This window comes from Molothrus aeneus, chromosome 5, assembly GCF_037042795.1.
Source record: "Molothrus aeneus isolate 106 chromosome 5, BPBGC_Maene_1.0, whole genome shotgun sequence".
NCBI classification, from domain to species: domain Eukaryota; kingdom Metazoa; phylum Chordata; class Aves; order Passeriformes; family Icteridae; genus Molothrus; species Molothrus aeneus.
This window is the reverse complement of record NC_089650.1, coordinates 416,217-444,195: the sequence shown is the minus strand read 5'-3', so window position 1 is coordinate 444,195 and position 27,979 is coordinate 416,217. Positions and strand designations below refer to the sequence as shown.

General features: G+C 42.2%; 1 protein-coding gene across 1 annotated transcript; it reads right to left on the bottom strand.

Annotated features, from left to right (window-relative positions):
* Positions 1-9: 9 nt before the first annotated feature.
* On the bottom strand, positions 10-27,972 carry ETNK1 (ethanolamine kinase 1). Its single transcript, XM_066549531.1, has 8 exons — positions 27,693-27,972; positions 19,052-19,311; positions 18,230-18,370; positions 17,385-17,527; positions 11,382-11,465; positions 9,836-9,996; positions 7,828-7,901; positions 10-6,793 (listed from the first exon to the last, which is right to left on the bottom strand). The coding sequence occupies exons 1-8, from the start codon at positions 27,846-27,848 to the stop codon at positions 6,721-6,723; spliced, it is 1,092 nt and encodes a 363-aa protein (XP_066405628.1). The 5' UTR covers positions 27,849-27,972; the 3' UTR covers positions 10-6,720.
* Between the last annotated feature and the right edge of the window lie 7 nt (positions 27,973-27,979).

Below are 27,979 nucleotides of genomic sequence, written 5' to 3'. Positions count from 1 at the left end.
TACCAACGGTGCCATTAGAAACCAACTTTATTGTTGCACTTTGAAATTATTTACACAATATAAATCTCTTTGAAAGGTACATTACTTCATTTAATCAGTGGTAGAAGGCCTTAGAATAGTTTCAATCACATTTAGCTCAAAAGAAATACAGTTCACTCCAATGAATAGATGATGCACCTAAACACCACAACACACAAGAGGCAGGGGGACTCTTTGGGGGGATGACAGTGCTAGAGGATGACAAAGGCTCTTTTACAAATTGAGCTCAGTTTACTCACAGGACACGAGTGGACTTGTGTTTAAAAGAACACTGAAAAATCCGCAGTAACAAAGAAAATGACACAAAATGGAAAATATTCCTCATATGCTGTGGCCCTGTGTCTGCAAGCGCTCAGAGGGTTTCAGTGGAGAGGCTCAGAACCAAGGGCTCTAACTTGAAGCCACACCTCAAAGACTGGGAACATCCTCCGTGCTCAGACCATCCAAAGCATTGTGCACTAACAGCAGCATTAACTACCACACTGTGATACAAAATGGTACAGGGAAACTTGCTACAAAATAAAACAACTCTTTCACACACTGAAGGCTGGACACATTTTCTGATAACACTTAGGAATTACTACTACCAAAAATTTAGAAACACACACTTGTTCTCCAGTTCATGCTGTATTTTATCCATTTTATATGATATTTTTACATTTCTCTTCCAGGGTCTCTTTCATCTTGCATTTTGTAAGGGTCTCTATGTGGGGAAAAAACCCAAAACCACTAAATAGAGGAAAAACAATTGCAACACCACAAAAATAGGCTGGTGCAGCACCTGAAGTTATGTCAGCATTTAGCATCAAAGTTTGCTTGCTAGATTTCAAGTAACTTGTTTTCCTTTCCTTTTGATTTCTATGAAGTTTCCCTCTGTGTCATCTCTCAGTAAGACATTGGGGAAGTCCATGAACTAAATTCCACAGCACAGGGAACTGTGAGAGCAGCTTGACAACTTCAGAGGGCTGCAGAAACAGAGTGTGAAACCTTGAACCAAAAATTTGGTCATCTGGTCAAGTCTGGCCATCTAAGGTCCCAGTGGTCTTCAGGGCCATGCCAGTCAGTTTTCTGACATTTCCCAACAGTAATAAAACCCTTTATGACAGAATTCTGTGCAGAGCACCATCCACACTATCAAATACACAGCAAAGCCCAAACCACAATGTATTGCAAACTAATCAGCTACAAAGGTGCTTCCTTTTGTATAAATGATTTTTTGAACAGTCTCTTCCCTCTCTCCACAGGTTGACTGGTTTCCTAGTTACATAATCTCTACAGATCAGAAAAACTGTAAAAGTCACTTAAAAAGAAAAACATTTTAAAATCCAACAATGCCTTATCCAGTGTCTCAGCACTTCACTTGGATGGAGCACCTCCTATAGAACCAGCCTGTGCAAACATTTCACACATTTGCCTTCCCACTGGGGGTCTCTAAGCCACAAAGTCTGGTTTGATCCATCACATTCCATCTGGAGTGGTGTGATTTCTCACCGTGGAGAGCCCTTTCCTGAAGATCCTGTGTCTGGTTAACAGAACATCTACCCTGCACAGGCTCAAAGCAGGGCTTGGTTTTTCCTGTCTTTCACAGCTATTGAAAACAATCAGTTTGCCACTCACAGTCATAAAGAGGGAGGAGAAATCATCTGCAAGACTGCTCCACATCAGCCTCGCATTCCCTTCAGGTCTGAAAACACTTTCTGCTCCACTGCCATGATTACAGCCTGCTGCGTGGGGAAGATGACAGCAGACAGTTGCCAAGTGCAGCAGTTCAGCAATCTTAACACACAACAAATAACAAAAAACCGAAAAACAAGGAGCACACAAGCACCTGAAACAGACACTGAGACATGCTCAACCTGCTCTGCTAACCAGAACAGGGACTGCCCCAAACAAGAGATCACAGCGTCACTGCGGTTTGGAACAAAGCTTTATTTCATCAAAAGTTATTACCCAATGTTAAGATTTCTTTTGGTATGAGTAACAAAAGAGTATTTGAAATCTTTTGTTACCTACCAAAGGCTTTAAAAAAATCTGAGCTTCATTCTGAAACAAACTTCACCCTTTATAATTTGCTCTTGTCCTTAAACCATGAGAGTAAACAAGCATATTCAATACCTTGCTACAGCAAAAACCTGAGATTCCAAGTGAGTGATTTCCTTTTACTTACATTTATCAAGCCCATCCCTCCTCTTGACTAGCACTTCTTGGATAAACTCACTTCCCAGGATCTTTGTAACCTCAAGTGTCACCACAGGTAAGGCTGAGAGGTTCTACAAACTGCATCAAGGTCAATTTGTCAGATGGAGAGCAAGATTTGCAAACCAGAATTCTCCAGCTGAGGTATTCAACACACCAGTGAGAAGAAGAAACTAAGAGCTTGAAGGACACCATGGAGTTCAAAAGAGACAATGAAAGGCAACGGTGATGAAACACAGTCAGGGAAAAAACTAACCTTTGTTATGTCTGTGTTTCCAAGGTTAAAGGCCTCTTCAGAAAGGGACTTCTTACACAAAAAAAATTCTGATGAGGTCAGAAGTCATGCACTGACAAAGCAGAATGTAATTTTAGTCCAAAAGGAAATAGTGATAAGCCAAGTATGGAAAGGAAGATTTTAGATTCATGTTTATGCTAAAAGAAATAGGACTGTGGGCACAAGGAGGAGGGGGAAGGAATCACACACAGAGAAAATATCTCAGCTATAAGTTTTAAATACTCTATAGTTCTAATGTTGAGGTAAATTAATTCACAGAACTGAGTGATTTGGGCATTCAGCATTAGCATTTACAAGTTAGCAACTAATCCTATTAGGAGGCTACATCCACCAGAAGCATTTGAGGGACTCTATCACAGCTACCTCAATCAACGTCCCCATGGGAGCACACACCTCAGGAGTGCTTCAATCCAACACCCTTAGTTTAGAAGTCAACAGCATTCAAGAATGAATGGGAAATGTTTGGAAGTTTAAAGAAACAACTTAAATAGCTTTCCCTGTCCCACTGGTACTGCAGACACCTCTGACACATGGTTTGCCCTATTATTAGAACAGATTTTCTCTTAATCTAAGTACTGAATAGATCTCTTCATTCCCAAGAGCAAGATTTCAAAAAAGCTAATGGGGGGGAAAAGACACTGGGCGTCCAAGGCTATAAATGGATATCTTAACATGAAAGTATTATGCTGCATTATAAATCAATCTAACAAAAGAAGTCCGCACACAGAGTTAGATTTCTTCTTTACAACAAGATTTCTACAAAATAGGAGAGAATACAATGCAATACACAAGTCCATAAATGCAAGATAGAGTACAATTCACACTAATTTACAAATGGTTATTTACACTGTTGTATATACAAGTACAGTCAGACCTGGTCAATGCAAACTTCACATCCTTTTAAAAAGCAAATCAACAAGTGGCAATGAAGGGATTTAAAATTCTGTGACAGGAGACTAGTGACCGTTCAGAAAGCTTTAGTGCTTGAGTGACCTAAGAAATTAGGTCTGGATCAGCCAGATCTGACTGCAGAAATGAGAAGGAAAAAAAATCACACTATTCTGCTTTACAAAAGCAACCAGGCCACTACAGTCTATTGACTTGATGCTATTTCTGCAAGAATGCCCAGATTAATGATCCTCTTTATATTTACAATATAGCTTTAACTACAGCAAGAATTATTAATTTTGGCATTCATGCCCTTAGCTTAAAAAAGGCAACAGAGTATCTTCTTGGCAAGTCACAGTCAAAACTACTACAGGATGTTTCTAGAGCTCAGTCATTTTTTTGTCCTCCTTCCAGTATCTTCACATTGCTATTACAGAGACCAAGATAAATTAAGTGAAACAAGTACATGTTTTCTAGTACCTAACTTACATTCAGAATGTCCTGTATTCACAGTTTCAAGCTACCTTACCAACTGCAATGCAAATTACTACTTCCAACTGAATGCATCTGCAGATATCCCCCAGGAAACGAGGATATCCGAGTGCTACTGGCTCAAAGGGACGTGGAACAAGGCTCAAGGCAACTGGCATTGCATTTTGGGAGATGCTTTACAGTATTTCCTCAGAGATGATCACAAATGGATTTAACCTGCACTCCTCTGGAGAGAAAGCTGATGCAGAGCAGTGCTGAAGTGAATTCCAAGGTGCAAACTTAAAGCCTTGACCAGTACTGCAAAGTCCACCACTGTAACCTGTGACAGTCCTTGTGCTCCTTCCAAGTGGCTCAGGAAAAGCTGGGACTGTTTGCTACCTGCTTCAAAGTGCCTTCACAGGATTCCCTCCACAGGGATGAGACTGAGCTGCACTCAGGAAAAGCTTTGGTTCTGCGGAAGCAAACTTCCACTCCTGCAGTTATTGCTACTTGAGCTGTACAAACAAAACACTACTGACAAAAATTACAGTAACTCCAAACCTAAGTAGTACTGGTACCTGAAAAGGGAATGTGTTTTGCCAGCCATTGGGAAAATTAGGATCTGTCAGCTGTTGGATTTCCCAAGACCAAATGAACTTCACAGCCTTCTCTCAAAATACTTCATAAATACAAAGCAACACTGTCAGAAATAAAGCCATTGCTTGGTAGAAAAGAGTAACAAACAGTTCAAAAATCTTTAGCAATCTTAGTTCCAAGGACATCTTGCTGAACTTAAAGGAAATACAAGACAGCAGGTTATTATTCATCAAATGTCAGTAAAGTCCATAGGGAGAAAGTACAGAATATTAAGGACTTCAGTGCCTTCATGAGCTCTAGCAACATCCTTGATAACTGCTACAAAGTAAATTATAAATGTCTATTTAAGCCATTTGTTTCAAATCAAAGAGAGTTTGTCCAGTATAGTAGCCTCCAGCTAATGAAAACGGTTACCTCATTTCAAGTTACAAAAAAACTCCCAGCTCTCCAATTTGTATAAAGATTTTTAAGGTTTTGACTGAATAAAAATAAAATGAAAACATTCATAGATTAATATAAACAAGAGGAAAAACAAATCCTAAATGGTGCTTTTGTAAAACAACAGAATACCATTGGAAATGGTCTTTATTGGTGAAGATTTTTCATTCACATGAGTTTTCTTTGTCCTGAATCACTCCAAGCTTTTGTAAAGCACACGTGTATGTAGGTGTGTACATGCTATACACACACACACACACTGCCATGTGCCATAAAGCAATTTTGAATAAATATCTTTGCTGGAGTCTGCACAACAGACTCCCCAGCTAAGTTTGTGTTTGCATGTGCTCGTGCACACGCACAGACTTTGTACACGTGGGCACTTATGTGACCAAAGTGCAAAGTTTTTCAGAGTATCATCAGAGTCTGCCTAGCCCCAAACCACATTGCTGGGCTTGAGCTTTCTGCTGTGGGTTCCTTCCCATCTCCTGCCCCCCAGCCCCACCCTCCCTTTCACAGGTAAAGCCTCTTTTCCACACAAACTTATGCATTGTTCCATTAGGTAAACATTTTCTTTTCACTTAACATTTTGTAATCCAGACCATTCTTGGTATAATAGCTTTAAGAAATAAAATGTGTGAGATGATCAAAGCCTCACTGCCAAAGTCATACACTTTCCCATAATGTCCTTCACACTGGAGGCTTTCAGAAGCAATTTGCTGACAGAAAAGAAAAAAGAACCACCAGACATACCAGAATTTGCACAACTACAGGGCCAGGCAGTTAAGACTTAAGAGTCCAAGGTGAGAAGGGGACAAAGCAGAAAGTTGTCATCGATACAGGAGCTGTGAGCCTGTGTCTTGCTCCCAGTGCCACAGGAGCTCTGCTCTCCTATCTCGGGTCCAACAGTCCGTTCTGCCACTGGAGCACAACAGATACAGACAGCAGAGTTCAAATCCAGGATCAAGTTGCAAAAAGGAGGAGAGATTTGGAACAGTGGTGCTTTGATTCTAAGAGTACATGTAATAAAACAGCAGCTTTCCCAGAAGTTGGGCATGGCAGGCTGTCCGCCCAACACCAGCGGTCGGGACAAGATCCTCAGAGAATCTTGTGGCCACAGAACTCCAATATTTCTGCAGCCCAATCCAGGCCAAAAAAAAAAAAAAATCAAGGTGTTATTTATCATTTCAACAAGCTGCTTGATTCTTGTGCAAAAAAAAAGTACCATTTATGGAAAGCTACCTTTAAAAAAGGGGGGGAAAATAAAAGATCATTCCAACCCTTCTCCCTAGCTACACCACACTAGAGATCTCACAAGTCTATTTCACTCCTTTTGCTCACAGGCCTCTAAAAGAACAATTGTCTCTGACATGTCTTCTTCAGCATAAGTGAATGCAACTTCAATAAAGTAAGTTGTTACACAAATCCTTTGGAACAACTTCACTGTCTGCACCCAACTTTAACACAAACTGATGAAAGCAGCAACGGAATCATGTTAAACGTATAATAAATAATTCACATACAACATATGTTAACTTACAAAGAAGGATTAAATTGCCATTTCTACAACTTTTTATAGATTTAGCAAGTTTCTAATCCGTTTTGTATCAACAGCAGTACGTATGTTCTTCATAATAAATTTAACATTGAAGGACTGTCTAGAGGCATTATTTATAAAGCAAGAACCACCAAGTGAGCATTACAGCACTTCAACAAATGTTTAGCTTTTTTCCAGTATCTGTTCTCAGAAAAGATTCAGGGGTTGTCTATCCACTTGGTAAGAGTCCTCCTCTTCGTTACTCAGGAAGAGTTAACGCCATGACCTCCAGTTTCATTTTGAAATACTGGTTAAACCGAACAATTGCATACCTGGGCAAAGGGAGAGAGACATTCCAGGTTAGGAACAGCTAACTCTTCACATGACAACAGCCATACCAAGTAGGACCAGTCAAAGTTCCACTGACCCCAGCAGCCTGGCTCCAAAATTGACTCTTAGCAGCTGCCAAAGGAAGAAACCAGGAACAGAGCAATATCATAGGACTTCTTCTCTACCACCCCCCAGTCCCAGCTTGCAAAAGAGATGCAGCTCCAGGATTATCAAGGGTAGAGGTTTAGTGTCTGACTGTTTTTAAAGGACTGTCCCCAGGTGCAGTGCCACAGGAATTTTGGATCCCGATGAAAAAACAGAATCTCCAGATCTCACAAGTGTTTGGGTTATCCCGGTGTTCTCACGCCCTCCGGCGGCCGCCGCCCGGTACTGCAGCCACCCGGGAGCCCACATCGGCCTTCCCCACAAAAATGACATTACACAGCCCAAAAAACCCTCAAACCTGGGACCTCCTGCCAGGTAAAATGATGAATCCTATCACCTTACTCGGTCCCCAATGGAGACGTTAATTCCTCTGCTTGTTGCCATGAAAGACCATTTTAAAAAGGCCACAGACACAGATATCCACCTGAAACAGAACTTAACTTCCAGGATCAATATTCCATGCAATAAGTAATCAAGCTCTTTTGCACTACATCCTTGACCCTCACTGTTGGAAATGTAGGTCTGGCACCCGACCAACAGCACACCTTACTGACCACCTTAGCTTCCATGCCTCTGTCTCCCCAGCAAAAAAAAACACTTGATTCCCAAAAGCATTATGTTCCTTGCCTTGAAAACCATGTGTTTTAGCCCAGGGACACAATTTAGAGAACTCTCAGCAACAAAAAGCACTGGCAGACAGCTTTTACTGCCTTCTTCTCCCTAACAAATGAAGAGTTTTAGTGTATGATCAGAGAGGTCAGGTGTGTAGCTCAGATCTCAGTGTCTGATAGCTGGGGTGTTGGACTAAATGGCCCCACAAGTCCCTTCCACCCTTCAGTATCCCGTGATTGTACATGGCAAGCACACTTACCCTAGAAAATCAAAATCAATGGTGGAATATTTGGCTTGAATTAGAGCCCACAATCCCCAAAAGAAGTGCGAAGCCTGAAAGAAAAAGACAATAGCAGCAAAAATTAACCTTATCTTAAATCTAACGTGTGAACATATTCTCACAGAGACAAAACTTCATCTATAAGAGAACACTCAAACCCCAATCTTTTTGTAAAGTCATTTGATCTCTCTTTACCAAAGAGATTTATAAGCAGTATTACAGAATAAATTACTCACAAGCAGACAAGGAAATCCATTGGAGTCTAACTTCCTCCTCATGTTGAAAGCAGCAACTGATTGCTGCTTTTCAAGAGAAACAATGTTCCATTTACAAACTATGTCATCTATTAAGCAGATTGTTGTATGACTATATACACTATGCTAAAAAAACCCACAGAAATGTAACCACCACCTCTGCTGCTGTAAATTTCTATTACTCCACATGTATTGAACTCCAGTGCAAACAGGAAACGCCTTTTGAATTTTCAATTTCACCCTTAGACCTGTATTATTACACTCACTTTCTCTGCTGGCTTGGACAAAGAGAGATATAATGCTTTAAGAAAAGCTCTACTTCATCAGCATTTACACAAATTTCTCATCTGGTCCAGACTTACTTGCATTAGGAGCCCAGACAAGTAGCCTGGAGGCCTCTGCTCACTTTGAGATTGAAATGGATCATATTAATGACATGATGTTAACACACCTCAAAAAGAACACATGATGGCCATAAGCTTGCCAGTGTCCCCTGGAAGACACTTCTGGACAGACCCTGAACCTCAGTACATGACTGCTCATACTAACTACCTAAATGGCTTCCTGAGGCTTGCATGGAACCCTTGACCAGGAATTTAGTAGACATCCATGGACACAGCTGAAAACCCCTCAAAACAGCAACTGATCTGTGCCCACGTGAATCCTGTGCCTCTGGTTCAGATAACTTGGCCAGAGAGCTGCAGTTCATCACCCTGCATCAACATCCATGAACTTGCTGTCAAGTGTTCCCTTCCCAAAGCCCCCCACATGACCTGACACAGGAGCCACAGGGTGTCCACCACAGGCAGTCTACAGGCAAGTCCTGACCTGCTCTCTAAACACGTCTCCATCCTCTTAAACATTACTATGGCCACTGTTTGGAACTGACAAAAGACTGCTATTTATTCTCAAACAGACCTCCAGCCTGCTAAACTGCAGCTCCAAGTACCCTAAATGAATGGGCCAGCCGAATTGGACAGTAACAACTAACATTTTAAAAGAATAGCAGCACACAAGCCGTTGTTTGTAAAGCTTGTTTAATAATCAGCTTCCTGTTAACTCTATGTCCTCACTGCAGCCAGTAGCTTTTGCCAGAAAACCCAGGGTATTGCAGTAACAGAGGAGTGCTTGAATTAGTAGGAAAGAGGACTAAAATTAAAATAAAAATAACTACAAATGTTATTCTCAGAAGAAAAAACATACAAGCACTTTGGCTGTAACATTTCATGTCACATCATCTAGGCAAAACAAGATCAGCAAGAGATTCTAGAGTGACCTACTTATCTGCAAAAGACAAAATAAATTAAATCCATATATTCTAGTTTAACAGAATGTTATCATCTTATTTTAAAAAGGCTTTTAAAGTTGTATGTCTTCATGAAGCACTACCTTGTTCTTCTGTCTTCTTACCACTACAAGCAAAAGCTCAACACAGATCCACAATAAGCTGTGGCCAACTTAGACTTGCCAGGCCAACAGAAACCCTCCCTCAAAGTTCATCTCCTCATTTTCTGAATGTGCAGTGCCTCCTTCATCAGGAATATCCTACAGAGAATATTTAATAGGCAACAGAGAAGCAAGTTTCCATAGAACAGCAAAGTTTTATTTCTCATGGAAGTTTTCTTTACATGTCACTACACTCAAATTCAAGAAAATAGCAACTACGTTTGTCCAAAGAGTATCAGGTTTCTCTGCATCATTTAAAATATTCTAATCAAGTGTTTGTTACTCACCAGTGCAAACTGATTCACTTGGACATACAGAACTTCAACTTCTTTTTCACTGACTTCTGTGCCAAATCCTTTATATTCTTTGTAGGCCTCAAGGTAAGATCTCAGCCATTGCTCCTGTAATTTTCTGTTGGGATAAAGGCTGTAGTCTACCTCGTTTACTCCTAGGAAAAGACAAGAACACTATCAGAACCTTATGCTGCACAAGAAGACCATGAGAAAGCCTTTAGTACTACCACTAGTAGTCCATTTCTGTGCCCCTTCCCACCCCAACACACAGGCACAGACTGATGTGAACAAATAACCACGTTTTTACTTTAACCTCACCTTAAATTACAAGCTGCCAAGAACGTCCCACATACAAATCAGAGTGTTCCACACTACAAATTTATGTTTTCAGCCAGATGGAGTCTGCCTGTATGCTGGGATTCAACACCATGGGCTTTGAGAAAAAGCTTAGAAAAGGTATTTGCTTTATGAAACAAAAAGCCTCACAAATAGATCAAATATGACATGTTTTGTAGGAAAAGAGACTTGTATGCCACAGCATCCCAAGCCAAATCTGGATGCATCCCCAGTTATCTCTGAGCCCACATCTGAAGAAAACTTCCTGTGAGTGTGCCTCTCTCCTCCACAGGGCACTGGAAGAATTAGGAGCCCATAACTCATTTTTATCCCATTTTTCCTCCTATACCGGAGGTGCTTAGTCACAGGCCATAGGGAGTCTGCCCAGAGCCCCAGGCCTGGATCACAGTTCACTGTCACTCCCAGTGAATTCAGGAATCCTCATTAATTTAACTTGCTTTCCAAATCTTTAAATTACCAACTATACAACTCAAATCACCAAGTACACACTCTGATTTCTTTTTTTTTTTTTAAGTTATCTAAACTGAACATTGTGAAGCAATTGGTAGATTAAGGCTCTTCATTTCACCACAGTGTGCTTTCCATCTGCTCTGATCATTATGTAGGTTTTCCCTGCTGGCCCATGCTCTGAAATAGTACAGCACACACGTGAGGTCATTTCTCCTTTATGGAGTAAGGGGAATGGGCACTTGCTGTAAAAAATTTGAGCTAGTTAATAAATTAATCTAAAAACAGCATATTCCTAAAACCCCACCTTTTCCCTATGACATAGTCTGAGCCTTTACTTCTTGTTTTGGGACAGGCCAAGTACTTGGTGCAGAGGTTGAAAACCACCACCAAACACAGAATCCTGCCTTTTGGCACCGTGGAATCCCACAGGATACTGTCACCACAGTATTTCAGCACAGTGGGCTGTCTCTGCTGTGCCACCTCACAGGAGGAGAGGGTGAAAGCTGTGTGTTCTGAGCTTATCTAACTATCAGAACTTAGGACACGATGTTTCCAGCTCTGGCTTAGAACACCTGCAAAGGAAGGGCACAACTGGTCTGCAAAATGAGGCAGCAACACATCCTGAGCTGACAGCTGTAAGCATGTAACCAGATACACAAACAAAAACAAGAATGAGTTTGCTGGGGTTTTTAGTAAAACCAGTCAACTCTCACCTCAGAAACCCAATTCTCACCTGCAAATTCATTGAAGTGATTTCCAATGTCATAAGCCAGGTAGTTGTACCCAGAGTACTCATAATCTATGAACTGCACATCCCCTGTGTGAGAGACAACAGCAGCAACGTTAGAGTCCACATCAAATCAAGCACCAGCCTGATCCTCTGGTGTCCCTAGAAGATTTCTGGGGAAAACAAACCACAAACCCATTTGCACCGAGTTGTGTGCACTCAGACATTTCAGGGTAAGGCTGTGACTTGTACAATATGAGATATTGAAGGGTAAATATTCATTCAGCAAAGCTCTTATGTTTAGAGCTTACCATTCTCTCTGCTTCAGGTCTGAGTAGGAGAATTTCAATTTTAAATTCTACCACATGAGGGCCTCCCTTACTCTCAAAATGAGAAGTACAGCAGCACATTCTTTCTTTAATCTTTATGTAGAAATAGCAGATCAGCTTCTCCCTGACTAAAAAGTAACAGTCCTGTTTATTTACCACACAAATGTGCAGCCACAGTGGACCAACACATTGCAACACGCTGATACTTCCTGTTTCCTCTACCACTCTTACAGAGCAAGATTACACCAAACTGTTGCTTTTTTTAGGCTGGATTCAACCAGCCTCAAGAAACCATCAGACCAAGGTGGCCAAAGCTACCAAACTATGTAGCATTGTGCAAACAAGGGCTGATCAAGCAGCAAACACAGCCCCAAATGTTTCCAAACTATGTTCACCTGCACTGAAGCTGGGGAAAATGCATTAAAGCTGCTCAAGAGTGTCCACAGCACACAGGACACTCAAAATGTAAATGGGATTGATCAGGTAAAACTAGAGCTCTTGTATCCTAAGGAAAACCAGCAAAAATACTAAAAAAACAGGAAATTAAGGAATGGGTTAACATAAGATCTGTTTGCACTAGAACATTAAAAAGTAAAACCTTAAATTTCTCACTGCTATACTGAAATAAGTAATTTTCACTATTGCACCCTTCTCCCTCTCTATACTCTTTTTTTATCACTACCTGCATTATTTAATTAACAAAAATATTCATTCTATTACAATGAAAACTCTTTTAACATAAAACTCTAGGCTAAAAAGAAAATCAAGAACAATGTTGAAATTAAGTACATTATGTATGTATTTCCTAGACTAAGGATTTTAAATGCCTATTACACTGCCTCCTTAAGATTTAGGAATATTGTACACCTCAAGTAAAATAGTTTCACCAATGTCCTGACCAAGTCAGCACAGAAAAAGTTTGTTAGAAGTGTTCTTTGCTATGCAGTTCATCTTTGCCATTCTTGAACTCTTAATACAATTATGTTTTTCAGATGGACAAATCTTTTTGTCTAAGCACTTGAAATGGAAATTGAACTGCTGAACCTGTGCTCTGCCTGACTGGCAGGGTCCCAGCCTTGCCCCTGCCACTGGCTCCCCTGCGCTGCTTTTCACAGCACACGCCTCTAGAGCCAGTTAAAATCCCAGCCCTGGCTGATGTTCAGCTACACAAGTCATCTCCTGACCCCCTTCTGCCCCCAGACATTTAATATCACTTGTATTGAGAGGTTTGTTTTCTTCCTTCCTCGCCTAAAGTCCAAACACGGCAGGTGAAAGTCTGCTAGTAAAATATGGACATAAATACTTTAAATTTTTCATTAGCAGATTTCACCTAGAACATCCCTAGATGCCACCATGAAATTTTAATTACATTTAAACAACTTACTTCCAGATATAAAGAATACTACACAGAAGCAGAAATTGAAGCTAACGAGATATGGGTGGGGCTGTTACCAGGCACTGTCCTCACAAAGCAGGAACAAGGACATACCCAGCCCTTGGGTAGCAGATGGAGAAAACCTGGCAAACTCCCATTTGATAACACAAAAGTTCAAAGCAAAAAAGCTTTGCATTTACACTGATCCATTTCAGACTCATACTACTGTGCAACTCAACCTTTTAAATTAGCTTTTGCACAACTGCTCAAAATAAATATGCACAGTTCTTTCTGTAGAACTGAAAGCAAAAACTCTGACCTTTGCTGCTTCAAAAATGTGCAACATAGAGGAGCTTATACATATAAGTACATACACACACATACATCTGCCCTGCTTTAGGAAAAGCAGAAGAAAGTCTGCAGTCACTGTTTAAATTTATTAAAATAAATGTATTTTAAGATTTACTGCAGTTCATATGAGAAAGGCACTTCTAAAAGCCCTGGCTGACGTTACTGGCTTAGCAGGTAGCTGTTGTTTCAAGGTTTCCAAAAGATACACAAATTGTACATCCCATCAATATTCCTGAGAGCAAGAGACACTGGTCTAAGTGTATTTGTGCTTTACTGAAATGAGAAAATTTGAAAACAAGCTCTCTGGAGAAGCTACGGCTATTGACAGAAATAGACATGTCAGGAGTGGGGAATATTTCAAGCTGAAACACATTTCTTTTTTCCAGGCATTTTCCTAGGGCAGACAACATGCAACACACCGCACAGAAGGCACAGGAAGATGCAGAATTCACTATATTCCATGTCCCAGAAATGCACTTTTACACAGATCAAGTAGCAACCAAGAAAGCATCTGCTGGATCTCCTCAGGGATCTGACAGGTAGGACACCTCTCCTGCCAGCTGCTTTTCCTTTCCAATGGTTTCACAGGGAAAGCACCTCCCCTGCCAAGTCCTGGCTGCAGCTACCAGAGCTGAGGGATGGACCCTGAGTTCTGTCCCATCCTGCTCACTGAGCCCCTGGAAAACAGCCTCAAAGTCAAGGATCCGTGCTAGGAACACGCTTGGAAATTCACAAACAGCTCACCCACCCAAAGGATAATTTTAGCTATAAATACCCAAAAGAGCTCAGCAAAACAAAACAGGTTTTTAGATCAAAAGCAGAAGCCTCCATCTTCAGAAGCACTGAGCACCCACACACTCCTACCAAGGATCATAGAAAACATTGGGTAGGCAGAGGGAATAAACAGAACAAAACTATCCATCTACCTACACAAAACTCCCTGCCAGCTGATTTTCATATATGCAAAAAGAGCACACACACAAACAGAAACAACCTCTGATGCTGGATCTTGTTGAACAGCAAGTATTTGAATACTCTTAAAATATCAGGTATTTTTGGAAATTCCCAGGTCATGCTGGGAAAAAAAAAAAACCCAACACAACCACAAAAACCAAACAAATTTAGGAGCATCAGAACACAAGGTCTATAAATAAGCAGCACCAAGCCTCAAGCGTATTTTGAATATTCTTGATGTGAAAACTGCAATAAAAAGTAATGTGAAGTGCTGAACTATATCCTTCAAGGGGTAGATGACAGTGATAATTATAAGTTACGTAAAGTACCACTTGCAGATTTCCATATCCTGAGTGACTGAGAATGGACATTAGCAAAACAGCAAGAGGCAGAGTTCTCTCAGCCACAGCAGGAACAAATTCAAATCAGATGAGTGAGACTCCATTAAATGAAGTTAACACTCAACATGCTCTTCCAGGCTCATAAATAAGGACAGGAGACTGACTTTGCTTAGAAGCAGTATGTGGCATGACTGTGATTTTTCTTCCAACTCTGAAAACTTGATGTGAATTAAATGCAGAGGACAAGTCTAAGGCAAAGCTCAGGAACAAGCCAAAATTATTCATACTGCATTGGACACAAGTCCTAGTACATCCTGATAGTCTGTAGCTTAAACACATCCCCACACATCCCTCCAACCAGTAAATGTGCAAATTAAGCATTCAAAAACAAAATTATAAATACAGTATTACTAAAACAAATAAATGATGTTTTCTTTGTGACAGCTTCTGAAAAGCCAGACAGTACTACCAGTTTTGCACAGATTTTAGTGAGGAATAAAGAAAAAATAAAGTAGTTAATCTAGAAAATCCATTTTCTCTTCTTTTCAGTTTAGGGTCACCAAGGTCTTTTGGACACACAGAGGCTTTTCTAGATGGAAGAGTGAATTTAGTCAGAGTATTGCATTCACCAAAAATGTTAACTACCTTCAGACAATTGGATGCCATGCCTAGTGGAGCTCATCTTTTAAAAGATTACATTTTGTGCTCTTGCACAATTTTCTTTTATACCAAGAAAAGCTTTTGCTCTGCCAAACACAATTCCAGTTATACATGTTCCTTTACAGTTAAAGCTGAGCTTCCTGCTGATGCTCTGTAAAGTGTGCTATAAAAAACAGCTTCCAAATGACAACCATCCTTTCTACAGATGGCATTGAGGATTGGTTACTATGAAAATGGTCCCTGCTGCACCCAGATTGCACAAGTTTCACAACACAGTACACGTACAGTGTTCAAACATAAGTTTAATAACATATTTACTTCACATTTCCAAGTGTTTCCCCCAGCTGTTTACAGCTTGCTTGAAGCCTAAGTACTTTACAAACCTCCCTCTCCCCACCCAGTCTCCAAACTCTAAACACTCACGCACTTGTTACTGCAGGATTGCTCACAAGGGATGCACTGCTGGCACTGTTTTTCCCCCATTCTGCTAACAAAAAGAAAAGCACGCAGCATTTGTTTTTCCAATTAGGAGCTTCAAGCCTATCGACCACAACAGGGAAGTTTTGAAAGGGATTCCTCAGATCTTTTTCTTTTTGTTGCATGCATCTGCTATGAAAAGTGACTACAGAAATTACTTTTATCTCAGTGGGTCTGCTCTGGAATGCTAAAAGCCAAGGCAATTTCAGCACTAAAAAAAGCCACATGGTAAAAAGAGATTTCGTTTTGGTACTACAGTATCACAACTCCAAGTGTGTAAGACCACAAGTCTGGTCTTATGCACACCTTTCATGCTTCCCCCCCTTTCTCTTTTTAAGAAGAGCTATAGTCCATCATTGAAACTCAGTAAAACCTCTCAAGCTTGGTACTGAATTCACAGAATTTAAAGTTTATGTTACTAGCATTGTTAGTGTGCATACACACATACAGGCATATATAAATTAAAGCAATTCCCTTCAAAGGTAGCAATACTCAGAGGGAAACTTGGACACAAACCACCAAAAGAGTTTATTCCCTCAGTTCACATGGTGATGCAGAAATGTGTTAGCACATACAGCCAGTTTTCATACTGGAACCAGCACCAGCTTGGTTTTGTTCTTGTCCTTTAGGAGTTAAGGCACATAACTTGCATACCAACAGTCCTACTCAGCTGGCACAAAAATATGCAGCTACTAGAAGGAATGTGTCATCCTTGTTTCAAGAGAAAGCCTTGTAATCTGATTAGTCACATTCAGCTGAGCTCAGGTATTTGAAATGGGAGGAAAATGGTGTATTTTTACTGCACAGTGGCCATTTTAGTGTCACAAGTTTGCCTTGCTTGGTTTAATTCCTGATTGATTCACTTAGTAACCGAGCCCCAAAATACTAAAATCAATTAGCTGTGGGTTTACATGGAAGCTTTAACAGATCTCAATAACTTGAACTATGAGTTAAATGTATAGTAATAGAAACAAAACTCTAATTCATTTTTGCCAAGATGTGTGCTGCCTACAACTGTTTAAACAAAGCATTTACAGAAGAAATCTTTCAAGATGTCTGTGTACCTCATGCAGAAAATAAATGGAGCTACTGAATGCAGTAATTAATATCACTAAGACACTTCATTATGAAAGGGTATTCCCCACAATCACAAACCAGAACAAAATGTTGCAGGAGACAATTTTCATGTTATTTTCTGTACTTGCACGATCTTTTCTTCCAAAAAGCTTTATACACCCAGAACAGAATTAGCCTTCAGTTACATACTTTGAAGCCCAGGCATACAAGCAAGCTGGGGATTAACAAATTCATGAGGTCATTAAAGAAAAGCAAGGAACACTGATTTTCTTCCCCTATACAGTAGCATGCAGAGGAGAATTAGCTAATTAAGCACAGGTATCACTGCCATTACACTGGGTCTCCAAAGCTCACACTGAGTTCACCCAACAAGTGAGTAAAACACCACCACTGCTGCAGCACAGCAATTACAGCTCAGACAAAGCCCCTCACTACTCACACCTACCTCTTTTCTTGTTGTAAATAATATTCTTACACAACAGGTCGTTGTGGCAGAGCACCACTGGTGAGCCTAAATTTGACAGTCTCTCCTTCATCCAGGCCATCTCTTCCTGAAGAACCTGAGGACTCGGAATGTCCCTTAGGAACCTTTCCAGGTGTAAGGAAACAGAGTTAACAGTTAGGACTCTGCTCCAAAGCAAGCATTTGTAATCAAGTACTTTTCTCTACATTCTTCCTGCCAATAGTTCAACAGACCCTCTCCCCAATCAGGGCATTCTTTCCCAAGGCACAACAGCAGTCAAATTATGACAACTGTTTTTCTCTGTCCTCCCCAGAAAACAATTTCTGGGGATTATCTGTGCTGTAAACACAACAGCAGTCCAAGAATCAGGAGCAGAACATGAATACACTCCCACACATTTTAAAGGTGCAAAGATTAAAAGAAAGAATTACTGCATGAATTTCATTCACTTTTTGTTCACATTCCAGTACTTCCTCCAAGAAGAACACACAGCAGTATTAGGTACCACATGTATCTATACAGAGGAAATCAGCACTGAGTTTTAGTCTAGTCACAGATTACACTTCAATGGCCATTTTGTCCTCTGCATTTTCAGCTACCTATTCACGTTCTCTCTGTTTCTTAAGAATTTGATGTTGTAAAAGAAAAACCACTTTGCTAGAGCATTCTTTAATTGCAATGCAGCAAGTCCATGATTTCAAAGTCACACGAAGAATATTTTTAAGCTGGAGTCTGCCTTCTGAGCGACACAGTCTGATGATATTGTACAAACACAAACTGCAGCAGAAGGAATGTGAAGTCTGGAAAGAACATGATGAAATACCCACCTTTTATTTACTTCCTCATCTGCAAATTCTGTGGGTATGAGAGAGAAGTATTTCCCCATTTTCAGCCACAAATTGGATTTAGGGATCCATCCATTGTGTGCATGAATAGTATGGATTTTAGCAAGCTGTCTAGCAATGAGTCTAAAAAAAATTAAAATTAAATTAATGTTATATTTAACTGAAAAATTTTAAAAAATACAGCTCAGGAATTCAAAGAGGGTTTAAACAAGAGGAGCACAGCCATAGGGCAGCACATTTCAGGACTCAAAGTTCATTAGGATCACTACCTGTGTGTAGGGAAGGGGGAAGGATTGGAGTTCAGTTACAGCACACAAACTTCACCTGCATTTACAGTCTACTCTTGCTTATTTTTCCAAGTATTGATTTAAATTAGCTGCTATTTTTAGGCAAATACATTTCAGCGCACTAAAATCTTACAACATCAGCACTTTCTGCTCACTGCTAAGAGTTTAAAAAAATCATTTCTCAGTGGAACTTTCTGGTATCTATTCACAAAAGGAATGTCTTGGAAACAGCTGGAAATACTTTAACCAAGTTGAGCCCCCATTCAATGACCTGTGCAATGGTAAGATGTGCAAGTGTCAAGCACAATACCCAGACCTTTAATGAGTACAGTGCTCTGTGGAGGCAGTGGGGATCGCTGTTCAGCACTGAAATACCAGAACTAAGGCAGTGTGAACACCAGCTTAGCACAGGCTCACAGAAATACACATTTTCTGCTCAAACCCCAAAGTCCCTCAGGCCAGGCAGAACTTCCTACACACACAATGAAATGAGACTTCACAGAGTTTCAGAGCTCACCTGAAGATGTCAGGGTTGCAGACGTGCTCTGGGTCCAGGGCCTCTCCCTGCATGAACTCGTAGCACAGGCCGTTGTTGAAGGTGCAGTAGAGCTGCGGGGCGCAGCCGTGGGCCTGCAGCACGCGGAAGCTCTTCACCTCCTCGTCCCTGTCCACCAGCAGCTCCGTCCTGTTCCCGTAGATCCGGACCAGCACCACGTCGTCCCTCGTGTCCCCCACGTAGCAGCCAATCAGCTTATTGGTGATGCCATCAGTGAACAGCTGCAAAGCACACACAGCACAGTGGGCAACCCAATCTGCATCCCCAGCAGGGACAATGGGAACGCTGAGTTATTGGGGATCCCACCATGAGCAACCCCACTCTGCATCCCCAGCAAGGACAATGGGAACGCTGAGTTATTGGGGATCCCACCATGAGCAGCCCAATCTGCATCCCCAGCAAGGAAGGGAATGCTGAGTTATTGGGGATGCCACCATGAGCAACCCAATCTGCATCCCCAGCAAGGAAGGGAACGCTGAGTTATTGGGGATCCCACCATGAGCAACCCCAATCCGCATCCCCAGCAAGGACAATGGGAACGCTGAGTTATTGGGGATCCCACCATGAGCAACCCCAATCTGCATCCCCAGCAGGGACAATGGGAACGCTGAGTTATTGGGGATCCCACCATGAGCAACCCAACTCTGCATCCCCAGCAAGGACAATGGGAACGCTGAGTTATTGGGGATCCCACCATGAGCAGCCCAATCTGCATCCTCCACAAGCACAATGGGAATGCTGAGTTATCCCTTAGCTCCCCAAACACACGTTTACTAGACTGTTCACTAGGAAATAAAATCTTAAAGACAGAGGAGTATCATGAAGAAAACACTTGAATGTAAATGTGGGGGTTTTTTTGTATTTACAGTCATGTCTCTTCTTCCACTCTGTGCACTCAAAACCCTAATTCTTAACCCTCCCACAAAACATCCTCACAGTAAAACAAGCAAGCAGCAAAAAGCAGCTTCAAGTTGGATAACAAACATTTTTTAATTCTTAATAGCAATGAGGTCAGAAAGCCAGCTGAAGAGAAGAAACCTATTTATCAGCATCAGAATACTAAGTGTTCAATGACAACAGTTTGATTTCCTTATTTACTCATGTCCAGTCGTGCACCCTCTGATATGACTTCTGCCTCAAGCCCCAAGGCAGGCCCAGCACAAAAACACTGACAAATGCAGTGAGCTGTTGTGTGTCAGGTATTACTCTAAGCCGTAGTATCTAGTGAAAAAGTGCTTTTGCTAAAAACACACAGCAACAACAGCAAACACACCTGCAGGCATCATCATTCTTTAGAACCCTGACAGTTTGGGTGGGGTTCTGTTATGGGCTGGGGGGAGGGAGGTGCCTTTTAACATAAACCCAGAATTGATTTATTTAAAAAGTATCAAGTTCACTTTGCAGAAGTGATTCTTGTTGAGCTGTTCAAGTCAAAAAATCTCGTCTGCCATACTTAGATGAAAGCTTCTAAAATCTATTTTAAAGAAAAAAAGGTACTATGAAAAAAGGTACCATGAAAAGCTCTAAGGTAATCAGAAATAGTGATACTACCAAAAAATATGCTCATGGAGCTGGTGCAAAGAAACAGTAAGAATTTGAGTTGTTATGCAGTTGAACAGAAACTGCTGGGCACATTACACCTTCTGTCATAGGTCTATTATCCCCTTAAAACAAGTTTCATTAGCACTAATAAAAAGAAATCTGCAACAAGGAAATTGGACTCCCTCAACTGTTAATTTAGGAACTCTACTGATTAGCATCTATTTGTAACATGCTGCTACAAATAATTATTTACACCCAGGAGCACTTTAGCTCTTGCTTCTGAACAAGGCAGAAGGGTTCACTTACTTTTCTAATAACAGAATTCAAAGCAGACAATTTCCATATTCCATCATAGGAAAACATCTAGTGTTTGCCACCACCAGTAAAAGAACACAATAGTCACTTTACTCTTTTATTCAGAACGCCTTTACCATTTAAAGAACCAGCTTAAAAAGCCTTGCCCAAAACATAACCTGGAATGAAGCATAGCAACACAGGAGTTCTACAGCCAAAGTGTCAGCTGAGCATGAAAAGCAGAGAACAGACTCTGATCATGTGGATAAGATCATCAGCAAAGTTTCAAGGCCACATGGAAGAGGATGGAAGAATCTACAGAATGCAATGAAAGTAGAGAATTCTGGGAATAAAATAAAAAAAAATACCGAGAGAACAGAGGTTTAGAACGCAATGCAACACATAAAAAACCTCCAGCAGCAAGGTTCTGACACGGCTGAAATCCACAAAAAGTTAATTACTGTGATATGTGCTTATCACAGCTCAATACATACTTTCACATGAGCTGATACAAAGGCAAAACTAAACTCAGAAACACTTCTGGAAATTATATTTGTATACTGCCCACGATCAGATCTAGCCTGAATCCAAGGCTTTCTAGAGAAAAAGAAACTCTTTGATGAAATGCAGACTCAAGGTGAGAAAGCTACAAATAAGCTTAAGCTACTCAAGTGTCAGAGAGCAGCACATGGTACAAGCAAGACATGAAGCACCTTTGAGACAGCTTACCCTACAAGCACTGTTACAAGGTTATGAGATTCCTGGAAAGGGCACATGATGCATCTGCTTCCATCTAATAAGCAGGTGTTCCATTGAAAGCTTCTTTCTAATCCCTTTGTTCCAAGCGTTCAGAAGAATGAAAACGAAATTGCAATCACATGTAGCAAGAACAAATAGACAGAAATAAAAGTGTCATGGGGCAAAGTAGAAAGTACTTATGACTCAGAAGGGCTGACTTTTCCCTTCTAGACTGAGTTATGACATCCACAGGAGGAGGAACTCAGGAAACAGTACTGCAGTGCCATAAAAACACAACAGTGATGTGAAACTGAAGCACAAACCAGCAGGAATTCCCCAGATTCTGCTGCTGAACCCCAGACTTACTTTAAGATCTCCAGAAAGGAACAGACTCCAAAACATGATTCTTTAATGCTCACAAACCTTCAACTGGGTATTTTAAATCCAAATTGATCTTTTTTCTGGAAAAGTATAGTCTACACAGGCACACCCACAGGTATACAGGTCAAGAACTGAACTCCTTGGAACAAGGCTAGTTATTTCTGTCTGTAGCTATTGTAGCTGCCTTCCTGTAGCTATCCACAAAAGAAGGACAAGGTACAGCTGCAGGCAAATGCCTTGGGTAAATTCCCACATGACCAGCCTCATTCAGAGGTCTCCAGGCTCTGGAGCCACATGCTCCAGGTCACTTCACTCAGCAGGTGAAAGTGGCTGTCTGCAGGATTTAGGGGGTCAGATGATCAGGAGCGACATCATTTGGTGTTAAGAACGCCAAAAAAGCAGGAAGGAAGGAAGGGTGCACACTGCTGTGTGCCAAGCTCAGCCAGAGGCTGAGCTCCTGGGGTCTGTGCAGGACAGCAGGACGGACACAGCCGTGCTGGCAGCAGATGGAGCTGCTGGAACCTTCCCAGGGCTCTCCTGGCCTACAAACCACGCACGCTTCACCCTCACCGTGTCCGGGGTTTCTCTTGGGCTGAGGGCTGCTTTTGACTGGAATGCATGACGAGATGTCAAAGGCTTTGGGGTTGGGTTTCGGTTTTTTGTTGTTGTTGTTGGGAGGGGGATTGTCTTGGTTTGGGGTTGGTTTTTTTGTTTGTTTGTTTTTTGGGGTTTTTTTTTAATGCCAGGGGAAAAAAACGAGTTACTTATTTCTCACCTTGTTTCTGAAGAATATTCTTCTACCTGAAAACAGTCAGCATCAGGTAACTAGTTAACACTTTGAAAGTGATGAATTGGCTTTACAAATTTTGTGATACTGACTAAAACAGCTACAGATTTTTAAATAACCATAATAGTTGGGGAAAAGCTAATAGGAAAAGAGCCTAATACTTTATTCTAAATCAAAGGATGGATTTGCTGCTCCTCCCCCAGAAGATTTTGAGGTGAAATGCCTGGGGGCTGGGGAGGGAGGGGCAGAGGGACAGGAACTGAACTGTCTTGGACTATTCCTTTCAATGCTGGGAGCCTGTAGCATAATTTACCTCCCTTGCCATGCACTCCTCCAAGCTGTGCCTAAACAAACATTGATTCCCTGTAATCACAGCCTCAGTCACACTAAGCACCCTCTACCATGCACAGCTGAATTTCATCAGGCACATCACTCACACAAAATGCCACTACAGTGTCTGCCCCACACAGACACCACACAAACCTTTAGAAACAGGGATTGAGATTATCAGGCTTCATCAGAAGCTGAAACAGACTGGAGAAACCAACCCAGCCTCCAAGGACATCCAACCCTGCTGCCATTTCCCCTTGACTGTGGCGCTGCCTCCAAGGCCCACCTCAAATTACAGCTTTTCCACAAAACATCAGTAATGCAGCCCAGGCTGCAGCTCTGACTTCTCTCATTCTTCTCCTCACTCATCACTTCTCCATTTGGAGCCATCAGCACTTCTCTGTGGATTCAGCCCTTCCTCTTTATGTGGCAACTGCTTTCTCAACTGCTCGAGCCAGTGATGTGCCAAAACCAGCTGAGCAATAAACATCTCACTTGAAAAATGTTAACAGCACTGAGATACAAAATAAAGTTAGTTTATTTACTTTGTTTCCCAGACACTAACATTTTCAATTATTTCAATGCTTTTAAACCCACGCTCAGTCTGTTTAAATAAACTAACAAATATTCCAACAAGTTCAGAACTCTGAACAAAATGACAGTTTGTTATAAAAAAGATATCAAGATCAACACAAGCAAATAAATTCGATCAGCAGACAGAAAAGACTGCCTGAAGAAAAGCTCCTGAGTGCAAGTCGGGATGAAAAATCAAAGAAAAAAAGACAAAAGCTAAGCTGGTAAACATAGAAGCAGGTGGGTGGTTGTTTCACTGGCAAAAGTACAATTTTTTGTAAGCCTTGGGTCCATCCCATTCACATTTCATAGCTGCAGGAACAAATCTTTGCAAATTATAAAGTGTTGCAGTGGCAAAATCATGCCAAGTGCTGGTAAGTGCAAAGACATGTAAATCCAGGAGAAAAAAAAAACACAACCAAAAAAACCACAGTACCAAAAAACAAGGAACGCCCAGATATTTCAGAGAATTAAAAAAAGCAAATTAATCCAACTTATTTGGAGGTGATAGCTGCTTGCAGGATTTGCATGGGGAGGTTATGGAGTGTCTTTATGAAAAATTTAATCCCCTTTGCAAAACAAATTCTTTCCACCTCTCCTCAGGTTGCATCCAGGACAGGAGCACTGTTTGCCAGCCTAACATTTTCATTATTTTAGATCTTTGAATGATTCCTCAACAAATTTTTTTCCCACCTATACCATTCTGGTCTACCCAAATAATGGTATAAATTAACACTATTGGTATTAAGCCTTTTCACCAATAAGAAACAGGCAGCCTTTATTCTCAATACTACATATTATTTCAGAATGGGAAGAAATTCTGACACAGTGCAGGTTTTCCCTGCACTGTAACATTACACTGCAGAGGAGAAATTGTGCATTATCCTACTGAACCCTCCTTTGCCACCAGACTTACAAGAGGCAGACAGTCATGGGATAAAAGAATCCTGGATCAGCACTGCTGAAGGGGTAACTAATTCTCCCACACTGTAAGCCAACACCCATCTTCCCTGAACCTCCACCAAAGGGAAAAACCAAGGAATTTGTAAGGTGGGCAAAAAAATCCAACCTGTGAGCGCATTTTTGCGTAGGAAGGGTAATACAACCTCTTTTAAAAAGTAAGCAGTAAAGACAATTAAGTTTTGATATTTCATTAAGAATCATGCAGAATATAAAAAGTGGAATGCCCACTGTCAAAATTCAGGCAAGTTTACAAAACTCAGAAGGCCTGTTTTGAGCCAGAAGAGCATTTTTAAATGAAATTTAAAAAACCCTGTTTCTGATGTTCACAACAGCCAGTTTGTGAATTTAACAAGCAGTGAGTTTCTCAGCAGAAGTTTGGGAGAGACCTCCAAAGATTACTTCCAACCAGAACTGCTCAACATTGCAATTGCTAAAAAACACAGAGAAAGCAAACCTCAGCATTCAGGATCTGGGAAATCAAGCACCCAATTCCCTGCAGTTCCTGAGACCATTTTCAGCTGACAAGTGCACAACATACACGAAGATGAGTGTTCATGCAGAAAAATTCTGTTTCTCCCTAGCAATGTGGGGTAACTTGAACATTTGTACTGGCCTGTAGGGACAAAACTCACCTATAACTTCATACAAAGGAGATACATTACAGTGTAGCTGCTTCCATTTCAAAAAGTAACAGGTGATGCTTCTGATCTTACAGCCTTGCTGATAAATAATGCAATAAAAATTAATACCTTCAGTGCTTACTTTCATCTTCCATCCTACATTTGTGTTTGATGCTATGGTGCAAAAAAAATTCAAATGTTAAAATATATTCCTGATATCAGGTACTTATAAATCTTAGGGAAAGCAAGGATTAAGCATTAACCTATCCTAACTACAGTTTCAAAGTTGTTTAGCTGACTAAACAAGTTAACACACAACAGTAAATTTTTGCAAGAGAAGTTAATTAACTTTTTCAAATCAAACTCTGGACTCTTCAACTGCTTACTAAGTGTTCTGACCCAAGAATTACTAAGAGCAAAGGTAGCAAATGGCAGAGTTCACCTGAAGAAGCAGCAGTAGTTCATTAAACCCATCACTGTGCTATCATTAAACCCATTCTTTGTCCACTCTGCTGTTTCAGATTAGTCAGGGACATTTTCCTGACAGGAGTGCCACCCTCATCTCCCTCCTGAACACACCCATCTGGAGGGAGGGCTCCAGGGCATCCTGCTGCTGCTGCTCACTGCCGGAGAGCCACCACCCGTCTGTGCCCTGCAGGTGCCCCGTGGATGTGCTCCGGCTGCTGCTGGAGCCGGCTCCAAAGCACGGCACTGCTGCTCCCGCTCGCCCACTGCAGCCTCAGCAGCAGCCAGAGAGTTAAAAACAACAGGCCAGGGCTGAGGGCTTTGTGAATAGAGCGCTCTTCCGCTGTTCCAAAGGAAAACACCGAGCTGAGAGGCTGTGCTCCGACAGTAACTCGCTTAAAACTAAACTCAAGACATCTTCTAGACAGAAACCTCTAACTACAGACAGTGATCTCCTACTTCACTTCCGTGTGACCAGACAACAGAGACTCTGTTCCACACCAATGGTACTGGTGGTTTTTATCCTGTTAATTGTTTCTTGCAAAGGGAGCGGCAAAAGGAACTAACTTTTTTTTTCTTAAAGCTACTACCCCTTTACCAAAAGGATAGTCATCCCTGCTTAACAAAATAATGTTTTGGTTTCATTTTTCAACAAAGCCGAAAGAAAGACATAATTTTTTTTTGCTGAGAACTGCAGTCATCAGAGAACCAAAAAAATAAAACTATTCATAACTTTATGTAGCCCTGCAAGGAGCAGCAAGTTGGATTATGCTTATGGACCTCTCCCAACTCAAGATATTCTATCAACTTTAACAACCTCGTTTAGTTTTACATGTTGTAAAAAGTTATTTTCATCTCACCTTGAGATGTTGGGATTGTGCATAACTTATGGCCACTATCTGAAACAATTACTTAGGAAAAGCTCACCAGCTTTATTTTCATGCTAACTGAACTGTCATGTGTCAAGTTCCATTTTTCTTTCAAGACACCAGAAAATTTCAGTCAAATTATATGCCATTACCTCAATTTATGCCCAGCTTTCCTACACGAATTACTTCAGCAGCTCTCCAAAGGGGAACTTCATTGAGATGAGACACCTCCAGGTAATAACAAGTGCTGAATAACACAGCCGAGCATATAATAAAGCGCTCAACCAACCACAGGCTGGACCGCTATTTCCACCAGGCAAACTGGCTGGAGTTTTTGAGTCCAGGGGCCATGTTCAGTATATTCTAGAAGCACAAAAGCAGCCAATCCTCCGGCAGATGACTCGTCATAAGTCCCAATGCCTGCTCACCTAGAGAGCAGCAGAGACAGCAGCGGTGCTTGTGCCAGGAGCAGCGAGCGCGGGCCTCAGCGGGGCCCGAACCCCATGCCGGATGCGAGCACAAGACAGATATTTACTGCGGTCTTTATTGCAGGAAGCACCCGACAGGGCCGCACCGCCCGTGGGAGCGCCCCGGGCGGCGGAGGGCCCCGCTGGGCCGGCCCGTGCCCCGCTGTGCCCCGGCTCACCCAGCCGGCACAGGCACGGCGCTCCCGCTCCCTCCCTCGGCCCGGCCCCGGAGCGCTCCCCGCCGCCGGCGCGGGCAGCCGAGCTCCGCCGGGCAGGGCACGGCAGGAGGAGGACGGAAGGAGGGAGGGATGGAAAGAAGGAAGGAAGGAAGGAGGCAGCCGGGGATGCTGCGCGCCGCCCCGCCCCGCCGCCGGGCCGCCCAGCAAATGGGGCTCCGCGCAGGGGGCTGCGGCGGCGAGCGGGGGAAGGAGGGAGGGAGAGAGGGGAGGAAACAAGGCGGCAGCTCCCCCGCACAATGGCCGCCCGCCCTCGCCCCTGCCTCGCCTGCCGCTCCCCGCCCTGCCGGCCCGGGCTGCCGCAGCCCCGCGCCAAGCGGCCCGCGGACCCCCGTACCTGCAGCGTCACCTCCTCGGGTCTCCAGTGCGGGCGCAGCCGGCGCAGCAGCTGCAGGGCGCCCTGGCGGTAGCCGGGCCCCTCCCGCTCGCTGACCGTGATGTCCAGCTTGGGCACCTCCGGCGAGCCGGGCGGGACGTGGATGTAGTTGGACATGACAGCGGGCAGGACGCGGCGCGACACGGGGACACGAGAGTAGGAGGCCTTCGCTGGTGCTCCCTTCGCGGCGGAGCCGGCAACTGACGGGGAAATTTCCACTTGGGCTCCCGATAAAGCGGCTCCTCCTC

What these genes read in the sequence shown, in the direction of transcription:
- ETNK1 (XM_066549531.1), bottom strand. Translation starts at nt 27,848, where the DNA reads ATGTCCAACTACATCCACGTCCCGCCCGGCTCGCCGGAGGTGCCCAAG. An exon ending in GATGAGGAAGTAAATAAAAG is followed by an intron (nt 17,528 to 18,229) that starts GTGGGTATTTCA and finishes ACACCTGGAAAG; the next exon opens with GTTCCTAAGGGACATTCCGA. An exon ending in TCACTTCAATGAATTTGCAG is followed by an intron (nt 9,997 to 11,381) that starts GTGAGAATTGGG and finishes GTCTTTTCCTAG; the next exon opens with GAGTAAACGAGGTAGACTAC.